Source organism: Lepeophtheirus salmonis, chromosome 6 (assembly GCF_016086655.4).
Source record: "Lepeophtheirus salmonis chromosome 6, UVic_Lsal_1.4, whole genome shotgun sequence".
Lineage (NCBI taxonomy): Eukaryota > Metazoa > Arthropoda > Copepoda > Siphonostomatoida > Caligidae > Lepeophtheirus > Lepeophtheirus salmonis.
In genome coordinates, this window is record NC_052136.2 from 14294496 (window position 1) to 14316835 (window position 22340).

At 31.3% G+C, this 22340-nt stretch overlaps 1 protein-coding gene across 2 annotated transcripts in view; it reads left to right on the top strand.

Annotated features, from left to right (window-relative positions):
• LOC121119489 (uncharacterized) overlaps nucleotides 1–21877 on the top strand; it is a 160960-nt gene extending 139083 nt beyond the window's left edge. The window contains exons 7-10 of one of the 2 annotated variants that reach the window (XR_011781022.1): nucleotides 17873–18144; nucleotides 18216–18336; nucleotides 20050–21149; nucleotides 21448–21877. Coding sequence is in view for 1 of the 2 variants with exons in the window: in XM_040714160.2 (XP_040570094.1) it covers nucleotides 17873–18144; nucleotides 18216–18336; nucleotides 20050–20214 (558 nt within the window). In the remaining variant the exon portion in view is untranslated. Of the gene's footprint in view, nucleotides 1–17872; nucleotides 18145–18215; nucleotides 18337–20049 lie in introns of both variants that reach the window. The other variant, XM_040714160.2, reaches the window with a different exon arrangement.
• The last annotated feature ends 463 nt before the right edge of the window (nucleotides 21878–22340 follow it).

The following is a 22340-nucleotide window of genomic DNA, read 5'->3' on the forward strand; positions in this document are numbered from 1 at the left end:
TATAGGCCAAATATGCGAAACGATAGTCAAGACCTTAATTTTCTCGCTTTTTTTTTTGTTGAGTTATTAAATTTATCCAGTAAATCTTTGATGAGTTGATCAAACTCTTGAGCTTTTAATGCGTTTGTAGTTTCTTCGTCAACATTTATATCCGAAACTAAATCCAACCCTCCATAAATATTTATTAATTTGTTTTGAATGGCTTTCCATGTTTTGTGCCTTTTCTTTGGCATATTTTGGAGGCATATGACTAAACCTTTTTGTAGGACTTTCTCCTAATGCAGATAAACATTTATTAAAGTCCGAAACTGTAAGTTTGGTATTGCTAGGTTCGTCCGAACCACTTTCGGTAGAAGAATTTAAGACCATTGTGTCGTTTTCCATGGCAGTATCGATTTGAGGAGGTTTATCGTTATTTAGCTTCTTCTCACATGGGCTGCATATATTTTTTGACAAAGTTCTCGGGAACTAATTGCTATGTTGAAACTAAATAATTAACTTTCCAGTTGTTTGCTAATGTACGTGATTAAAGTATTCCAAATCATTAGTTTCAATAAAGTACTTGCTCATTTTTATATTCCTAACTTATTCCAGCTTTTTAAACTCATACAGTATATTTGAATGTAAAAATTCTTTTATACATATATAACCAATGCATTAGTGAGCGGCGCTCAAAATTAAAATCTCGACAGAGAGTGGGAGCGCGCTTGTAATATTAGAAGAGTGAAAAAATCGACAAATCAAAATTTCTTAAAATACCTATTTCAATTAAACTAAGTATTTGGATTATTATAAGCTATTGCAAATAATGTATGGTTGTCAGAAATCGTGTGGTACACTTGAACTTGTCTCAATACACACTGTTTGGGAACTATATTTGAATATTTGGCAGAATTGCCGTTCGATTTAATCAAGCCCAAATGTTACCTTCTGATTGATAGACTCGTACAATTAAGTAAATTTGTCTTGCCACAATTCTAAATTAATCATCTTTTCTAATATTGTACCAAAGTTTTGTACACCCCATTCTTAGTATTTCACTTATAGCATTGACCCAAATTTGAAAACAGCCCCAAAACTTCTTTGAAATAAATTAATATATGTTGATGGTCATTTCATGAAAATTTGATAAAAATTGAAGTATACTATGTTTGAAATTTTTAAGGTCAAAGATTTGACCTCGTGACCTCAAGGTAAAAGAGACATCTTATTGGGTAAAAGTATAAATATAGAATAATCAATGTGTAAATATATATCCTACCACGTTTAAAGTAGATCGATATAATTAAAAACACAAGAGATATAGCTGTTTCAAAACATAGATGCTGGCCGCCTCAAGGTTTGAACTTTAGAAGCATTTAACTCCTGATATGGATGTCGAAGAAAACTTAAAATTAAAGATTTTTGAGTTTGTATTAGTTTTCAGTATTTTCAAGTTTTTTTTTTTTTAAATACACTCAAGAAATTACGAGCTATACTCGTTACTCGTATGAATACTCGATATTCGTCTGAATCCCTCGTTAAACACTTTTTGGTCGCTAAAAAACCCCTAACACAAAAAAATAGTATCTTTTAGAGATTATTGAAACAATGGTTCAATTTTCTAGATCCTTGATCAGAATCCTGGCCGAACAATGGAATGTATGTCTATTTGTCTGAGGAATACTTTTGTGTGCGTAATTCCAAGCAATATTGAGTACTCCTGCTAGACTTAAAACATTCAAACAAAGATTTCCTTTAAAACGAACCAGATTGCCTCTGGGAAAACAGTAATTCTAAATTTAACAAAGAAAGGAAGTCAGTCAAAAGAAGACATACATGTTATAATGGGTCCAAAAAAACCAGAATCCTTAGTTTTGCCGAGTTCACAGTAACACTCGGCTTTTTTTGCCCACGAGTCGAGTTTTTTGTGTATCGAGTACCAATTTACGAGTTTAACTCGGTGTACATCACTACTTACTACAATTAAAAGGAGAGATACTCATCTTTCTCTATTATACGAGGATTTTTTTGTGGACATATCCGTCACTTATTTTTGACAGATTCAAATAAAAAAAATTATTTCCTTTACATTGTTGAAAAGAAAAATAAATTTAATATTTTGTACATACAATTTGCAATTTCGCTCCATATGTATATACTTGTATTATTTGAATGGATAAATTCGAGGCCTTGAATGAAACTTTTGATCCTTTTTCAACTATGTCATATATTAGACAAAACTTATATATATATATATATACGAGTATGTACAGGTTGCAACCTTTATTTAACAAACAACACGACTTTTTTTTATGGACTTTATCGTAAACTAATCTTTTGGCGTCAATAATGCCCTGGACTTGACCTCAGGAAACGAGAAAAGGTCTCCTTTGTCAAATTCCGAAATGTTTTCCAGATGCTGGCTAGCTGCTCGGATTTTGTGTTGCAGGAGGATCGTTGATGTGATGCTCAACTGCTGATGTTATCCGGTTGACTTTGAGAGCAAACACCAGGTCCAACAATCTAAAAAAAACGTTCTGACAACCGGGTCAACGTTTGTCAGAAGTTGAGCTCTTTACATCTTGTATGATTTGTATCGCAAATAATCTATCACACGCATCCTGATCACCCTTTCAGAATAGTTGAGATCCCTTATCGATTTGGATAACTCGTTATCAATATTTTTCTTTTAGATTTGCAATGAATTCCGTATCCCTCTAGCAGTCTGACTTCATCTATTGATCTCGTCGGGCGTGTATCGCAAGAAAGACACTCTGCCTTTTTGTTGATCAATGCCATTTTCTTAAAACTGACGCCAAACGCTTCTGGCTAGCCGTAAAACAATTGTATGTGCAGCTGTCCCAGGCGTTCTAAGTTTGTTTGGCTGTATTTAATAGTTTTAGTATAAAAATCTTATAGCGGTCTATGAGCTTTGTAATTAAGTGATTCGGTCCTTTCATGAAATTCTGTTTGGATCGAATACTAAGAGACACCACCTTCTTGATGTTATCATATTTGTCTTAAATTTAAATGACAAATTTAAAAAAAAATCCTGATTTAGTATCTTCTTATGGCTTTAATAATAAAAAAGCCTAACACATGCATTGACTTCTACTGGGAATACCATTGATACATAGTGATATTGAATTAAAATAAAATATTAGGTACTACGAATCCCCATGAAATGGTTAAGTTTTAAAAATTAATTTTGTTTCGATCGATTAGGGACGAAAAAGTAGTATAATTTCTTAAAATATCTTATTCTAGCAATAAGTTACTATTTTCCTTAATCTGAAAGAAAAAAAAATGCATATTCTCATAAAGTTTGAATGTTTTCGCTCCCCTTGATGATAATGCGCTATAGATGAAGAAGACTTGATAATGTCATGTCTGTTTCCAAATTAAGAGCATTGCTACAATGACGACATCTAACATTTTAAATGTTTCATACGTCTATAATTCGTTCAACAACTGGAATTGGAAGAAAATCCGCCCATAGAGTGAGTATGAAAATTGAGCCACAATTTTAAAACTGTTTAGTTTCTACTAAAATATCATTGCAAATCAGTAGGGAAAAAATCACTTAATTACGAGGTTCAATTATGTAACCAAACGACAGCTGAAACAAAAATATAAAAGTTTCGTTTTTATCCCGTGTCTCTATGTATTAAAATGCAGGAGAGTAACAGAAAAGGCACCGCGTATGCGATCTCCTACAACTCGGTTTCAGTGTCATCAACCCCCTGGACTTTTCAGTTTGATGTGTTTTGGAGAACAATGTCTGCTGCATCTCTCGCTCTGAGCTGTCATCACGACAGCAGAGTGGTACACCATGGACACAGCTGTCAATCTGTGTGACAATTTTGTTAAGGCAGTCATTGCTTTTGAAGTAGGACTTATTGCATAAAAGATATAGGTAAATATAGTATTTTAACATATCAATAATTGGTTTAGTTGTTTTTTTCTAAATTCAATAAAAATCCCATAAAATTTGGGAAACTAAAATTGAGGAAAAATATGAAATCCATATCAGTCTTGAAAAAATTTACCTGAGACGGAGCCGGACAAAAACTCTGGCTCAGCCGAGTCTCGACGCTAATATATTTATAAATATTTTGATTTATTTTAATTTATGTTCCTACCTATACATGTATGTATGTACGAATAATAATGGACATCCAGTTTTAAGGATCTTCCAGTGGTTTTATAGATTATTACTTTTTATTATTACTAATATCATCGTTTCTTTTTTTTAAATCTTCATTAATGTTAGTTTTATTTTGCAAACGAGTTTATTTTTTTATGATTTGCTTTGAAATTTATGATTTGATCTACTCAAAATGTATTCATAATTAAAAAATAATGTTAATCAATGCGATTCATAATTATTTTGAATTATAAATATAAAATAATTTTTAGTCTGATTAGTTTTTTATGAGCACTGCCTCTATGTATGTATGTAGAATATTCGGAACTTTTTAGTGTGTATGTGATTATTCAAGTAGTGCCGCCGCATATCCACCGTGAAATCTCTCTCAAAAAATATTCTATACTTGCAAGTCATTTATTCCTTACTTGAGGGCTTAAACGAATTGCATTTTTCCTTTGTAAATTGCGATACTTTCTTAGAATTAAAAAAATAAGTAAATAAAAGGTACTTGATTATTTTCAACAATATATATTTACATATATATACAGGATATAACAAAGAAATCCAGCGCTTTTGATCTATCTTTTTTAAATTAGCATAAAATTGTCATTTTTTAAAAATTGATTCAAGAAAAAAAACTGAGGAGCAGATATAATCATTGAGAATATATTTCACTCAATATATCCCCTGTTGGTTTCAATAACTACCTCAATTCGGGTCTTGAACAGTGCGGAGGGATTGACACTAAAAACTTGCATTCCATGTCGATGAGGGACTTGTTGATGGTATGATGACCTTTGTCGAACTTTGTCTCAATTTAGCTTGAGACAAAATGAGCAATCGAATTAAGGTTGGGGAGCTTTGAGGCCAAATATCGTTGGACACCAAATCTTAAAATTTGCTCATGAAACCAATCCTGAGTCACTTTGGAGGTGTGGTAGAGTCATGTAGTCAGACCAATGAACGTTTTCCGGCAACCTCCTAGTCTAGGGGAGTACCTCAGGCTCAAAAATTATCACAACAACGCACGAACGTTCTGGCTCTGTAATGTAAGCATGGCTGTGTTTTTGGCTACTAAGTAAAACGTTTATTTGTTTATTTTACCACTAAAAAAAAGCATTACGGTATTTTGTCATCATATATGCCGGAAAAATCTGGATTTCGTTTTTACACTCTGTACTTGCATTTTTGTATCTGGTCATAGTTATTGGAGACCGAGATAAAACCAGAATCTCCAAAAAATGTGTATTGAGTCCAATAACTAAGGATGTAGCGCTCCCAACATTTTGATGTCCTAAATCTTAAGGACGCGTCACAATTCAGGAAGTTGTTCTTTGCTAAATGATCATCAATCTTCATCAATTTTTATTGAAATCATAAATATTTGATTATGTAAAAATAAATAATATTCTCCTTTATAAGGCGTGAGCCTCGTTCACTTAGATTAGTTTCTAAACAAAGCGACAGATTATAAAAGTGCAAAATAATATGATAATATTATTCAATATAAATATAGATGTTACTCACATAGAGGGCGCCCTGAATATTATTCTCAGCATGCGCCATTTTTTTTTTTAAATAAGTAGCTCAGAACTAGCGACAGACTGTCACAACACCTTGCAGATAATATATATTTATAGTTTGTTCATCCCCTATTGGTAAACTCAGATACTTTAAACTATAGTATTATTAAAAATGATGCTTTTTAGAGAGTGCTTTAAAATTTGGAACTTTTTCTAGGGGGATAACAGTGATGAAACCGATTTTAAGTCTCATATTAAGGACCGATACAACCTTAGATGGTGACTCTTTTGCATAAATGAAAATTCCTTCAGTTCATCTTTGTTCATAATTTCCAAGCAGCATTTTTACCCATAAGTGGCCTATGTCCCAATTACGAACAAGTTGTGTAACTCCATTACCACCTGAAGTAAGTGTTTTTCTTGAATAACATCATCCTGTCGTTAAATGTTCCTCTATGTCAATGAACATTCCGTTAAATCACACTTTTAACTTGCAATTACATACAATAATCTTAGTTCCATCAATAAATTATTTAGTTGGCATGGAAACATTAAAATTACTATTTATCCAATATTAATCTATTTTATGAATAATGGCTATCATTTGATGATTTAATGTTATATAAATTATCAATCATAATTAATTTATCTATTTTGTTTACATGTTTAGAAATATTACCTAATGGAGTATGCCCATATCTTTTTCTTTTTTTTAAATGGAAAAGTATTTGAGTCTTGGTTGTTTATAGTTAAAAACAAGGCTGTTGTAAATATATTATTAGAAGAATAAAGTGCTCTGAATGTAGTTAGTAATAACCGGAGGTTATGTTTTACCTATGTTTGTGTATTGGCCACCAGGATTACAGCAAAAGTTACTAATCGATTTTGATCTAATTTTGTACGAATATTATATACGGTCACAATAAGAGGTCATTAAACTTTGAGAGGTCAAGGTAGCACAGAAAGTTGAAAATATATACTCCTCATAACTATGTAACATATTGATGTATAAGAGATCAAATTGATGTCCATATGTAGGTTTAATTAATATGCTTCATATAGAAAAACATCCAAATTAAGAACAATAACTATAGGTGTAGGTTTAGGCTTTAATATTATTGCAAAAGGAGGCCAATGTCCCCCTCCCCCAAGGATGGAAGGATAAGATTGGTTAGATTGATAATAACCAATATATTACTGAATATTTAATCTATAATTACTGAATATTACTGATTGATAATAACTAAAATAATTTCTGAATATATGTTTTTGGTGTATGTGGCTATTGTTTTCATTTTAGAGCATGATATATTTCAGAAAATATATATGATAGCGAGACAAATGGTGGCTTGAGAGACCAGAGGACAGGAAGTGGGGACTGTATGTTTCTTTTTAAACTAATTTCACATCGCTTTTCAATCAATACGGATACATAGCATGAGTGCCCCCTGAAAAACACTTTTGCCGAAAGATATGAAGGACCTGTTAAAAACAGGATCTAATCAAATACTGGTTGCCTCGAAATGTGGAGTTTCAAAATAACTTATCAACATAAGTTTCCAAAATCTCTGGATTTTTTAAAATTACTTTGGATATAATAAAATTCTGGTTATAGTCAACTTTTCATCTGAACAACAGGAGTTTCCTTTATCTTGATTTGACTGTATTCCTATCAAATGAGATGACGCGAAGGAGATGGGGATTCCCCACTTATGTCAAAAGGGACGACTTAGCCTCGAATATCATAGTGCAAAGGAGGCCAATGTCCCCCTCCCCGAAGGTAGAAGGATAAGATTGCTTAGATAACCTCGCCACAGAAGGTGAAATTATTTAGAAATAATAAAATTGCTGCGGCTGCTACTGTTCTTGAAGCTGCTTGAAGGCCTCCTCTTTCAAATCTCTTAACTATGAAGTACTAAAAATTACAATGGAAAGTATGAAAAAAAACTGTAGATAGCAAAAATTCACGTGGGAAGACAATTCTGTCATAAAATTAATCCAAATGAATTAAAAAAAATTATATTCATCAAATAAATACATTGGAGTAATTCCGGGTTTTAATTACTAAATTTATGATTATAAAATGGGGAGCAGGACTTTTTTATCTTCCCTCCTCATCACAGCTGCTTGTAGCTGATATAATTAAACATCATGACACTTAAGGTGCTCTCTTCCAAAAAAATCTTCAAATTGTCAGGGTTTCCATGTTTTTTTTTTAAGCCAAAAATATTATCAAATAGTATCACTGTACATATAACTAAAGAAGGGATATTTGTAAAGAAAAAACTAAGTTTAGTGATTAGAAAGAAAAAAAAAGTTAATGTTTTTGCTATTTCTTCTTTTTGTTATTTATTTAACATGTCATCGTGTTGTTAACTTTTCCTTCTGAAGGAAGAATTTTCGTCTACCTTTGGTGTACATGGTTTTAATAATGCATAATGAAATATAAATATAAGGATTTAAATACAATTATAATATTACCCTTGCACTAATGATATTTTGAATGTAGAAGTTAGCTCATTTTCTCCTTCCCAAATCATATTACAGCCAGCTGATATTAACAATGGTCTTAATTTAGTAGTACCATGTCTTGCTCCCGTGTTCTCCTCGCACACTTCAAAAATCCCATCTCTATATATAACATAAACTATATAAAAAATAAATCATTATGTTGCTTCTACTGGTAAATTGTGAAATGGCCAGATAGGAGATTTTCATTAAAATGTGAATTATTTACTTAAATTTTACAAATAATCCTTTGCCTATAGACGCCTCTCTCTCTCGTAACTAAGATCTCTTTTTTCTATTTGGCACAAAAAAGTACGAAGGTATTTATATCATATTTTTACAATAGATTGAATGAATGCATTTATGCATCATCAGAGGACGTATTTTCTTTCTAATGATTTAAAAGGTGTAACAAATAGATCATTCAACGTGGGAAGTTTAACTTTTGATACTTGTAAGTTGTACATCTACACCATAAGTATGTATATGTATACTTAAGAAATCCAATATCTTTGCTAGATAGTATACATGATAAGTATTCAGGGGTGCCCGTAGGATTTTTTTTCTTCAAAATCCATAGCTATTAAAAATAATTTAAAAAAATCACTGTTCACAAAAATATTTAATTTATTGGGGAAAAAAATTTCATAAAATTAAACTTTTTGGATAAAAAATTTAATTTCAAATATTAAATTTTCTGAAAAAACTTAAAATATCCACAGATATTCACAGAAAGTTAAATTTTGTTGAAAAAATTATCAAAAATTCTCAGCTATGCACAAAAAAAAATTTAAACATCCATAGCTATTCACAAAAAATTAAATGTTTTGCAAAAAAATTCAAAAACTCGCACAAAATTTAATTTGCATAATTTTTTGAAAAAAAATCAAAAGTCCTGGGATATTAACAGAAAGTTGAATTTTTTGGAATTTTTTTACATAAACGTACAAAAAATTAAATTTTCTGTAAAGAAATTTAAAAAATCGATAGCTATTCACAAAAAATTAAATGTTTTGCAAAAAAATTCAAAAAATCACACTTCACAAAAAATTTAATTTATCGGGGAAAAAAAAAAATTAATTTCCATAATTATTTTGAAAGAAAATCAAAAATCCCGAGCTATTCACAGAAAGTTGAATTTTTTGGAATTTTTTTACATAAACGTACAAAAAATTAAATTTTCTGCAAAAAAATTTAAAAAATCTATAGCTATTTACAAAAAATTAAATGTTTTGCAAAAAAATTCAAAAAAGCACACTTTACAAAAAAATTAATTTATCGGGAAAAAATTTAAAAAAAATTAATTTCCATAATTTTTTTGAAAGAAAATCAAAATCTGCAGTTGTTAGTAAAAATTTAAAGAATTGGAATAAAATCAAAAAATTATATCTATTCACAGAAAATCAAATTTTTTCGATAATGGGGGTTCTACAACCCCTTCAGCCTACCCCTTGAGGACGCTCCTGGTATTCTTGTATTATTCACAATCAAATGAACTCTAATTTTATAATAAATCAAATATAATATTTATCAAAAATATTATATATAAATAATGCATATATTTTAATATTAAAACATGTATTTTTACCTGTGTTGGATTCAAGTTACAACTATCAAGTTCGAGTTTTTGAGGTTGGAGTAAAGATGGGTTAAGTAGCGAACGATTCTTAATAATGATTGAATAATAATTCTGTAGTCGAGAAGGATTGGCTATTTACTACCAACTGATTTTGGGCATCTTTTTTCTTTCTTGGTTTCTTATGGATTGAGAAGTTGCGTGATACGATATAATTATTAGGCCATATTTGTATACGAGAGGGAGTACCCAGCATTGGTCTGAGTTATTAGGCTCGACAAAAAGACAAACTAACTTTATTTTAATAATATACATATGTACTAACCCTTTCTTTTTTAATATGACGCTCGTTACTACAATATTATGTCTTAGATGTAGTAGAATACAGTTCTAATATTTGCATTGGCAGAACCTTGCTTTATTAATATATAGATGACTACAACTTATTATTTCTGTGCCATCTTGTGGATAATTATGTTTTTATAAAATCAATTTCACTACATCAATAAGTCAGTAAGAAAATTAGGCGCCAATTAGACTAAAGAAAAAATATGCCAACGGAATGTACAGGGAATAAGTCCCAAAAAATGTAACTAGAGATGAGATTATTCGAGACTCGAATAATTCGATTTGTTTAATCATTTCTAGTTGGACTTTAATCTAGTTTTTTAAATCATATCTAGGGCCAATTGGAGTCATTTTCCGAAAATTGTCGTCGACTTTAGTAAAGTCGAGTTTTTTTCAAGTTCAAAGCCAACACTAATTTTTATATATAAGTCATTGTACTATTTGTATATTTATTTCTTCATAAAAAGTAGGAGAGAATGCATGAATTCTTAGTTTTGTTATTGTTATTTATGATAAAAAAGACATCAACCTTCATCATTTTTGTCCTAATAAATATCTATATTTATTTAGGAATAAATATAGATAAATATTCTGCAATTGTTTTTCACCCCAAAAATGTCCATGACTATATTTGAGTGATGAATCAATGCATTCGACCTACATACATAGGGCTGAGACAATCCCACGATTAATAAGATTCTGGATTGTGTAGCAAATTTTCAACACAAGACTTGTGAATCGATTTTGATGTCTAAGGAATCAATTTCACAAATATTTTGAGATACGAACGCTCCAACATTTAAGATACAAGCAAGATTCTGAACAAGTAGTTATGTATTATGAAGTAGTTCTTATAAATAAAATGTGTGGTGGGCTTCTCTCTCGTCCATACATAGAGCCCTTTGACGTGTTTTTTTATAAAAGTTTTATCTACGCAATGAATGTTTGATTTTCACTTCAATTTGGTTAGTTTGTCTCCATCACATAAATGAATTATCTTTGAAGGACTTTTTCAGGTATTTAGTTGGAGAACAGAAAGGACCAAGGACCTTACATGGGTAAAGAGGTTATCTGTATAAAAAAAAAAAAAAAAAACTAAGTGTAAATTGATTGAAAATGCATAATAAATTATCTAAGTATATATTTATTTAAATATAATTACAGCATTTTCTCTGCACTAATGTTATTTTAAATGTAGAAGGTTCTCCTCTTTACAGCAGTAACCCAATATATCTCCCTCAAATCATATAACAGGCATTAGAAATTAACAAGGGTATTAATTCAGGTGTACCTTATGGATCGCTCCTGCCTTCTCCTCGCGCTCTTATACTAATCCCGTCTCTGTAGATTGGTCCAATAAAAAATATATTAATATAAACTAAATAATAAGGAATTTTTGTCATTTGAGTAGGAAATTTTATCTCACGTACCCGTTGCAATGAGGGTCGCTGATACCCCTCCACGGATACAAACACGGATGTTATGGGGACTCTCCTACATCAAGTCATTAAAAAAAAAAAATATATATATATTTTTTAAATTGAACGAAAAAAAAGTGTTTTCTTTGTCAGTACATGTGTTAGATTATGACATTACCGTCAAGAAAAACGTCATTTGATTTGAAAATGAACGAAATTAGTATTTACTATTTTTACACTTACTATGTTGTCCCAATATTACTTTTTTCAAAAAAGATCATCTCAAAGTGTAGTAGTAAAAAAATGAGTCACCCCGGTGCACATATGTTGAACGTGAATGTTAAAATTTAAGCTCAATTCGTCACGAATCAGCCTTGTTCTAAAGCAGTCAGTTCTAACCTTTTTATCACTGAATATCCCCTGGAAGTAATTTATTTGGGAGAGGAGTCTTGGAATATTTTTATAATGGCCTTTATCTAGAAATGAAATCTATTGATGACCTCATGAAGCTCTAGACGACAACGCAAAAAATAACGAGAATGTAGAATGCATTTTTTAGATTACAAAAGAAAACACGGCTGGTGATTTTTTTTTTTTTTCCTATTTTGTTTATTCTTTAATAGATCGTCGTGGTGTTCACATCTCACACTGGATGATGAATCCCCTCCTATTTTTGATGTTATTTTAAAAAAATGCATAATAATATGTATAATTTTACACATATTCTCACATCTACCTTCAACTCAGGATCTACGAAATACCCACCCCTAATTATGGCCCATTAAGATATATTAGGTAAATAAAAAGTTCTATACATTTTTCGCTAGACGTCTTTAGTGAGCTATATCTCACGATGAATACATTGCATCAAAAAAAGCTAAAAGTATATTTAAAGGTTAAGCGTACACTTTGCAAAAAGTTCAATTACAGTTTTTTTGTTTCGCGAAGCCAGTTATACATATGTTACAGCGTTCCAAAATGGAAGTAAAAAAAGAGTAAATTCGATAGATTCTTCTGGTAAAAAAGAGGAACAGTGCCCAAAAAAATATGTGCTGTTTATGGACCCAATACAGTATGGGATGCAAAAGCAAAGCGGTGGTTCCAACGATTCCATTCTGGTAAATTGGATATCAAAAATGTAGATAAAATAATGTAAATTGTCGAGTTGGACCGGCCTGTGAACACTTATTCAATTTTTTAGGAACTTGGAAGATTTGCCAGAAAACCATTTAGAACAATCTAAATCGGATAATCATTAACTATGTTAATTTAATGTTCAAAATATAGAGAAAAAACGCTCAAACCTTTTTGCTTCACAAAATATTTTATGTGACTGAGGTCTCACTCTCCCATAGTCATCTTTAAGGCCTTGTTCTAGCTATGTACATTTTGTATTCTAATGAAGGGTAAATATATGTCATAATGATGGCAAATAAAGCATATAAGGGCAGTTGCAATTTGCACTTTGCTCTGAGTGTAACAATACCCCCAAATTTATACTGTATGAGTGATTTTGATCTTGTATAAATTAATGATAACAAGTTTTTGGAGTTGCAACCTGAACATTGTTTTTGTTTTCTAAATATAAATTAATTACGAGGACTCATGAAAGACGGAGAGTAACGCTTAGTATGTGTTAGGGGGTGATTAGTGTAAGTACTTGTTGGACTGAGAGTAGAATTGAGGATCAAAGTACAAGGGTGTCCGCCGGATTATATTTTGGGGGACTTGGTTCTTGGATTTTTTTTTTTTTTTTTTTTTTTTAAATCCAAAAATTCAAATTTCAAAAATTGAAAGCTATTCACAAAAAATAGTTTTGTTTAGTTCATTCACATCACACCTGCTCGCAGATAATTTAATCAAACATCATGTCAGCTACGCTGATCTCCTCAAACATTTAATAAATTGTCATAGTTACAATATGATTTTTTGTTCTTTTTTCTCATACCGAAAATGCTAACAATTTATAACCCTAGATAATCCTGGATGCAAAAAAAAAGTATTTTATTTTCTTGGGGGGAGACACACCTTTAATGTACCTATGTGAAGATAATCTTTTAGGAAGTCGAAAGGTAATCCTTACGAGAATTCTCAGTTATATCATATTCCTATTATTATAATTTTATTTTTACTTTTGAAGAATGGGAAGAGATACTCAAAAAAAAAAAAAGTATACGTACATACACAAGAATGATAATAATATAACAACAACCACTCACAAAACCCGTTTTCTTTTCTCCATAAATTAGATTGATTCCAGTGCTGATGTAATTACTAAGAGCTCGCTACAAACATATACTATAGTATATACATACAACGACGACGCACCCACGTATGAAAATGTATACGTCTTTGGAATTCGATATCTAATACGTTATGTTTTGTTGTGTTATTTCATTCCCTGGGATTTTTGATTGTTACATATGCATAATAGCTAAGTCAACCGGAAGTGAAAGGGGCATGGATCTATTCTCATCATTTGAACTATATATTCAGTGATGTATAAAACATATCCTGAGGGTTTTAAAAATAGTAAAAACAACCGAAAATGAATGTGGTAATTCTTACAATTTGAAGTAGAGCAGCTTAGTTGTTTCATTAAATCAGCTGCAAGCAGCTGTTAAAGGAAGGAAATAATAAAAATCTCACTCTGTTTATAGCAATGATATATAGGTTTTCAGGGGCGTCTGCAGGGATGGGAGGGGGGAATTAGCTCCCCCTCCCAAAAAATAATAAAAAAATAATGTATTTTCTAAAAAAAAGGTATTAAAAAAAAAATAATAATGTCTTTTTTTTAAAAAAAAGGTAATTAAAAAACAAAAATTATGATTTCTTTAATTTAAAAAAAAAAAATTAGATTTTCTTTCTAAAAAGGTTATCGAAGAAAAAATTTATTTTTTAAGGGATTTTCATTACTAAAAAAAGTTCATAATCTAGCTTCCTTGCCTTCATGACCTCTTTCAGAACGTAACGTTGGGTTCTCGTGTATGAGGGCAATTCCAATTCGTCCCTCACGGCCCTCTTGATAGTCCTCGCAGTCATCTCCTGTCCTCTAGCTGGACAGGTAATCCGGTTTCCTCTTTGTGCCCTTCCACTTCCTGCTTTTCTGGAGAGGTATTCTTCATTTTGGCTCCTGGAGCACTTTACAATCTCCATAATCTTCGCCACCTGAAGTTCAGAATCTAGGAGATCTGAAATGCGCTGACTTTTACGTTTTTGCTCACTCATGATGACGAGATGACGAAAAGCTTATTATAGCTTGTTTATGCACAAAGAATGGCTGAACCAGAATGTCGAAAATAATCACTAAACCTTCCTATATTAATGAGAAAAAGTTTTCTCTCCCAACCCTGCAACTCCAGAACAAACCCAAATTACTGTTCTCCATCTTACATGAACACACCATGATCTAAAAGGTTATAAAAATAAAAGAAACCGAAAATGAATGTCGTAATCCTAACTATTTGAGGAATGTTTGGGAGGGGTATTTGGCTATGAGTAAAGATAGGACGGATATACTTGTTCTCGAAGCGAAATCGGATCTTTAAACGTAAATATTTGAGGAGATTTTGGAACTATCAAATAAAAATCCGAAACCAAAATTAGACTGATACTTGTTTCTAATTTTATGAGCATTTTGCCAGAGTTTGGATCTTAATGAAATAGGTTCCAACTATGGAATTATTATTCAATAATAGTTGATAATTATTCACATCTTAATACGAATTCGAATCCAAACAATCAATATTGAGAACAGTGAAAAAGAAGAAGAAAAATTCACACCTGACAACTAAATAATGTGTAAAATTTTGTGTTGTGAGACAAAGACGATTGGAATAACCACAAAAAACTTGTTACCTGACTAACATATGAGTATTGCGTCTATTTTATTGTCAGCTGTCAATGTTTCTGCTTATTTTCCTATAATTAGTGTTTTTAATATTGATTGGTTGACTTCGAGTTAGTTCTTATTCAGGTGTGAATAATTATCAGCAATGATAATGGTAATGGCAAGAATTACTTTCCAATGGCTATCCTCAATTTTACTCTGGGTCCAACAAGGACTTACATCTATAACTCCCGAACAAACCCTCATTGTTACTCTTCGTCTGTCATGAGGACACGCAATAGTTAGTAGTATATACTTGCTGCATGTTCTGTCTTCAAGAATTAAGTAATAATGATAACAACAGCTTTAGAAAATAAAAAACCATGTTCAGGTGGCTACTTAAAAAGTCGCTGCCATTTTCTAGGACATATTTTATATACGTCTATATATATATATATAGGGATAGTTGTAGAACATTTGAACATTATTGCACTTAGCTGGTTCAGTCCTGAAATATCGTGCTTGTCATTTCCGAAGCGGATTGTGACTGGCCTTGAAAAATGGATCCCTTACATCAATGTCAAGCGATAGAGATCCGGATCGAAAACAAAAGATCCGGCCCAGACCATGGTCAAGCCAGGATTGACCACCAGGAAGGTGTTGCTTTATTTTTTGTGCTATTGGAAAGGAATAATCTACAATGCACTGCTCCCCTATGGTCAAACGCTCAATTATTCCATCTATTGTGGACAAATTGACCGTTAGAAACTGGCGATGGAACATAATCGGCCAGCCTGGGTGAATTTGAGAGGAATCGTGTTTAATCAAGACAACGTGAGGTCGCACATACCTTTGATGACGCGTCAAAAGCTCCGAGAGCTCGAATGGGAAGTTCTTATACATCCAAGCTGTAGTCCGTACCTGGCAGTAAGTGACTACCACCTGTTCCTGTATATGGCTAACGCGCTTTAGCGTACAAATTTGGTCTCAATAGAGGCCTGTGAAAATAATTGGTTGTCTGAGTTTTTTACCAATAAGGACTAGGACTTCTACGAGAAGGGCATTATGAGGTTGGATTTTCCTTGACAACAAGTTACCAAATAGAACAGGGCAGGGCTTTCTTTAAATCTTACTTCTTATACAGCATTGAAATAAAGTACATTTTCCCCAACCTTATCATAAGGTTTGCTTCTGGCACTGAGAATCGAAAAATGATGCAAATTACACGAATATTATTTGACAAGAACCAAAACTACCTGAATCAAAAAATTAGAATCCGATATCCATCAAGTGTTATCAAAAAAAAAAACAATCATGAACAAAAATCAAGAAAAGGGGGAATGTCCAATGAATTTCTTGACATCATATACATATACATACATACAGCAAAATACTTAGTAGACTTCTTTTGGTCAAACATAGGCTTTATATTTAAATTTCAGGGATAAATTGAGACACCCAAGAGTATTAAATACAGTTTAAATCCTTCGTTTGACTTTACTACTTAATTTGGCTCTGGTAATAATTTTTAATTATTCTGCAATAATTAAATGCAATTCATGCGGGTTCTTCAAAGGATTAATCAGTCATTTTTAAATAGAGTTAAAAAATAATTAATTTGTTGAACAAGTACAAAATATGTGAAGCGTTAATACAAAAACCGTTTGGAACAAAAATCATTAAAATGAAAAGTATCCAATGAATATTTTTGTACATCATAGAAACATACAGCCCAATGTTTCATAGACATATGTATTTCGATTAGGCTTTTTATTCAACAATTTTTGCTATGTGTTGCGATACACAAGAATGCTAACTTTAGTTCGGCTCCTTCATTTGATCTATGAGACTTTAGTTTGCTCTGATATGGCCCCTTCAAATAAGATATACTAGAGTAGGTTTCCCTGGCGTTTCCCGGGACATTAAAAATTATTTTGCTTAAAATAAAACAAAAAAATATATAAGCTTTAAGGTTTAGAGAAGAAAAAATACATATACGTGTTCAACTATCATCTTTCACATTATTGTCAAAAATCCTTTGTCTTATTCCCTCTTCTTTTTTGTTCTCTAAACCTAGGAATATTACCAACATACAGCAAAAATCATTTTTATAATTTTATAGTCTTTATTTTATATGAAAGAGTCGTTTGTTAGTCCAGAAATTTGTTTTAAAAAATGGTATTTTAAGGCCGACTTGAGCCTTAAAAACCTTATTCAAAAATTTCAAGAGAATCCATATGCTGGTTTGGCCGTGATTCCAGGACTCTCTCTCTCTCACACAGACATTCGCATTTAATATATCCATATCAATTTCTAAGTCTTTAATTATGACGATGAATTTTAGCTACTCTAAATGCAATCTACGGTATCTCCAAAAGATTAATGATAAATAATTTGCGGAAAGTAGTGATAGACGATAATATAATCTGTCGAAGAAGAGAAATGTAATCCGGGCTCAATTTTGAGAAAAATCATATATATATATATTGTATATACCTTTATTATTATTTCATATTGTTTTTGTTTTTTTTTTCATAGAAAATGGCTGAAACATGTTGTGAATGTGGTGAGACGATCACGGGAAAATGTTATAGCCTTGAAGGGAAATTCTACTGCGAAAAAGACTACAAAGGAGGCTGTGAGTCCTGCCCCAGATGTGAAAAAGATGTCATTGGGAATTTAGTACGCATCAAAGGAGGCGTTTTCCACCCCAAGTGTTTCACCTGTGTTGTTTGTGGGAAAAACATGGAGCATGATCCCTTCAGCAAGGATGACAAGCTCAATATTTATTGTCCAGAAGACTATACCAAGTAAGTGTAAATCATCAAACTTGTTACATAATATTGACTAACATATATATTTATTTAAATTATCTCCTTAGAAAATTCGCAAACAAATGCTCCTTTTGTAAGAATCCCATTGTTCCTGAAAAGGGACAAAAATCCGCACCACGAATTCGAGCTCTTAATCGGGATTTCCACCCAAAATGCTTTCAATGCGAGGTAAATATTTATATAGCTCATGAAGTGGCCAAAAGAAATGCACCATTATAAATATTTACGTGCTGGTGGTGGGATAAGAAGTGGGGAAAACAAATGACTTGCTAAAATATTTTCTATTTAGAAAAAAAAAACCTTTTTAAGTTTTGGTATATTTCATAAGTCATGAAGTGGAATTTTTATTTATTTATTTCTTTTCTTTTTCCTGCGTATGTTCCTTTTGTGTTGAGGTTCGCCCTGGAAATACGTGACGGATTACAAATTCAACTCATTTTGCCCTTTAATAGTTGAAAAAATTCGATCCATATCGGTCCATCAAAAAAATAGTTTGATCGATCTAATTTAAAATTCATTCTAGACTGGGGTGAAGAAGTGGTAGTAGCTTAATTGTTTTACCAATATATTTTTCCCCGCGTCGGATGACGTCATTTCATCATTCTCCCTCATGACATCTGTAATTTTGTCTTCCCTTCGAAGAATTCACCTTGCCCATTCAGTTAAAATTCAATTCATGGACCTTGCATAGTTAATTAATTATAGAGTTATATTCAAGTATACAGTACGCCCCTAGCGTACAAAAAAGTTATTGCACGGTTAACCTGGTTTATAGCTTTGAAGTGACCATATTCTCATATCCAAAAAAAGGATTTGTGGTCCAATTAGTTTTAGGATCTAACTGTTTGTTCAAAAATTTACTTGTTGAAGTATTTTCAAAGTGGTTCAGATGTTTATAAACTCTTTGGTATCAAATATCAATTGAGACTTTAAAAAAATGAATCCACTATTTGAAAACAATTTGAGTTTATTCCTCGGTCTGAGAACACAATATTGTTCGAAATGTTGGTCCAAATCGATTCATAAAAAATTATTTAAACCAAGAAGTGTGAAAAAGTGGCAAAATTAGGGTTTTTATTATTACAATCAGGTTAGGCACTAAACAAGATGTTGTTGAGGAGAATAAACTCATTTTGTTATTCGTTTTGACCATTTATGTGGCCACAAATGTGAGATTTAGACATTGTCATTGATTTTATAGAATATTACGACACGTTTGGAGGTCAAGGATACAAACATTTTAGGAGAGAGGTTGCTAAAATTTCCTAATTTTAATTATTTAAAAAAATAAAAATTTCCCTAATTAATTTTATTTTTTTTAATTTTATATGGGGCATTATTTTTTTAAAGTAACCGTTTGTTTCACAAAAAAAAAACCTAATTTTTTTGATTATCAAGATGCTTCAAATGTTCATAAACTCTTTGTTATTAAAAAAAAAATGAAAGCATCAAATTTAGTTCTTCTAAGAAATAAGCAATTCGTAACAGACATGAGACCAAAAAAAATTGGTCCAACATTTAAGACCAAAAGAATCTATTTACAATTTCAAAAGTAACCCTTTTGGAAAGAAATTTCATATAGTAAATTTTTTGGAAAAAATTGCAAACATTAAATTTTATGGGGAAAAAAATGCAGACATTAAATGTTTTGAGAAAATTTGTAAACATTTAAAAAAATTTAAAATCCACAGTTATTCACAAAAAAAAATAATTTTTGTAACAAAAATTAATATTATTAAATTTTTTGATCTGCTGCAAATTTTGCCGAATTACCTTTTCTTTAAAAAATCATCCAAAACCCCTATTTTAGCGGGGAAAAATTCATCCTGACCGAAAAAAGTTTAATTTCCCTAATAATAATGTTTACATAATTTTTTCTAGGACTGTGGATTAGTGCTCGATTCCAAGATCAAGGGAAAGGAATGTTATCCCTTCAAGGGACATATCCTCTGTATTAAGTGCAATCGCAAGAAGCTGAGTAGTGAAGAGGAGGACTCCTCTTCAGACGAAGAAGAAGAAAAAGAAGATAAAACTACTAATGCTTGATCAATCATAAAAGATTTAACATTAAGCTTAAAAATGATTCTCACTCCCCTACTAATTTAGATATGTTTTGTAAGACCAGCCACCTAAACAGAGAGAGAGACATGTTATGTTTAAATTAGGGCGGTTTGTTTTGTAACTTTTTTTCGAATTTCGATTACCTGCTTGTATGGAAAAGTTGTCATGTGGTAAGAACAACAACCTATTTTTTTAGTGATTACATCACGGTCTAAGTTAGAAAAAATGCAAAATATTATTTATTTAGTCCCGTGGTTCTTTACTCTTTACCCCTATAACACAATTTCTGAATCTCTAAATGATGAAGCCATTTCCTCCCAGACTTTTTACTCAGAAATGTAATAAACATTTTTTTTTAAAATAAAGACAAATAATTAAATGTCTACTTTTTACAAGTATATTTTTTTTCAATAAAATAAAAATAAATGCCCTTTATTTTTCATAAAATAGATTATTACTATTTTTTATAAAATATATCATTAGTATTTTCTTTTTTACATAAATAGAGTTTTATATGAGACTTGAATACCCTTTCAGACTGTTTAAATTCTTACTCCGTTCAGAACCACTGATTTAGTCAATCAGAATGTAAATAGCACATTATTCGATATTCTGCATAAAACAATGTTAATAAAACAATGTTATCAAGAAATAACATCAGGAATTTATGTATAAAAAAATATTACCAAAAATAGTTGTTTCTTCAAATAAAAAACTATACCTAGGGGTTTTGCAGTGATAAAAAAAAAAGGCTTAAAAATTACTTCTGTAGAACAGAAAACTTTTCTAGGGGATATGACAACTTTTCCATACAGCTGTAATCGAAATTTGATAAAAATAGTTGAAAAACAAACCTCTATAATCTATACATTAACATTAGTCTACCTATCAACAACACTATCCAATGTTATTAGAACAAGGTTCGTCAACAAGGAAATTGTAGAACAAACACAGCAGATCTATTAAATAATTCGTTCTGAGTACGTCATTGGGATCCTTTCTTTGGGTAAATGTAATATGTAAAAAGTAAAATATATAGGATTTTTTTTGATTTGATTTCCATTGATTCCTTATTTATTAACGCTAAAATTTGGTTTTTCAATTTTTCATTTTAGTTAGATTCCTGTATTTGGGGCTGCCAATGACGTGGTCCGTTATAATTGTAGTAAATTTTCAGTAAGAATTGAAAAAGATTGCTGACTAACCTTGTTATAATAGCATTGGGTCTATCAACGTCTTTCAAAACGACTAGTATTCAATTTATATACTTCATACACGTTGCTGTTCTTTCCCTCTCTTTTTTAAAAAAAGCATTCATGGTGCCTTTTTATTGGATATTATCCCTGTGCCGGTGTTCAGGGAGGCAAGAGAGAGGGTGGTTGGTTGGTTGGAATCTCTACGATTCTCTATATTATTTTCTATATCATAATTATTACTATATATTTCATCACTCATACAAGTAACAAGTACATACATACATGCTCCATTGCATTTTCCGTATTGGATACGCTACACATGACATTATTAAATTATTATTGTTCATTAATATAGTTTCATAAATATATATTTACATAGATTTATTATATACACAAGCATAATTTTATATCGTGTTTAAATAATACTTAGGTGAATAAATTTGAGCCTACCATCTGTTGTGTGTCTTTACTCTTATTACTAACTGTAGTCTGTCTCCAATTATTGGCCCTCCTCCAGCCCTGACGTCAAACCCTTGGGCTTTGTACTTTGGGGCGGCTTCGACACCTCTTATCCAATTTGGATTCGTTTTGAGCAGCATGGTACGCCATGGACATAGATTTCATTGTAAAGAGCTACCAATCTGTTCGCCGGCGTGTCGAGGATGTTATTGTTTGATAAGGAGAAAATATGGAAGAAAAGATATAGCTAAATATAGTATTTAAACATATCAGAAGTTGATTTTGAGTTGTCCTTTCTCTATACGATAAAAATTACGTTTTTCGTAATGTATTCATGCTAATGCAACTTTTGGGAACCCACTCTCTATTTACCAATAAGTGCTGGGTTTTGTTCTGGAAATCTTTGACCAGTCTCATAAAATTAACTAATTCGGTTTGATCCAGTCTTGTCGTAAA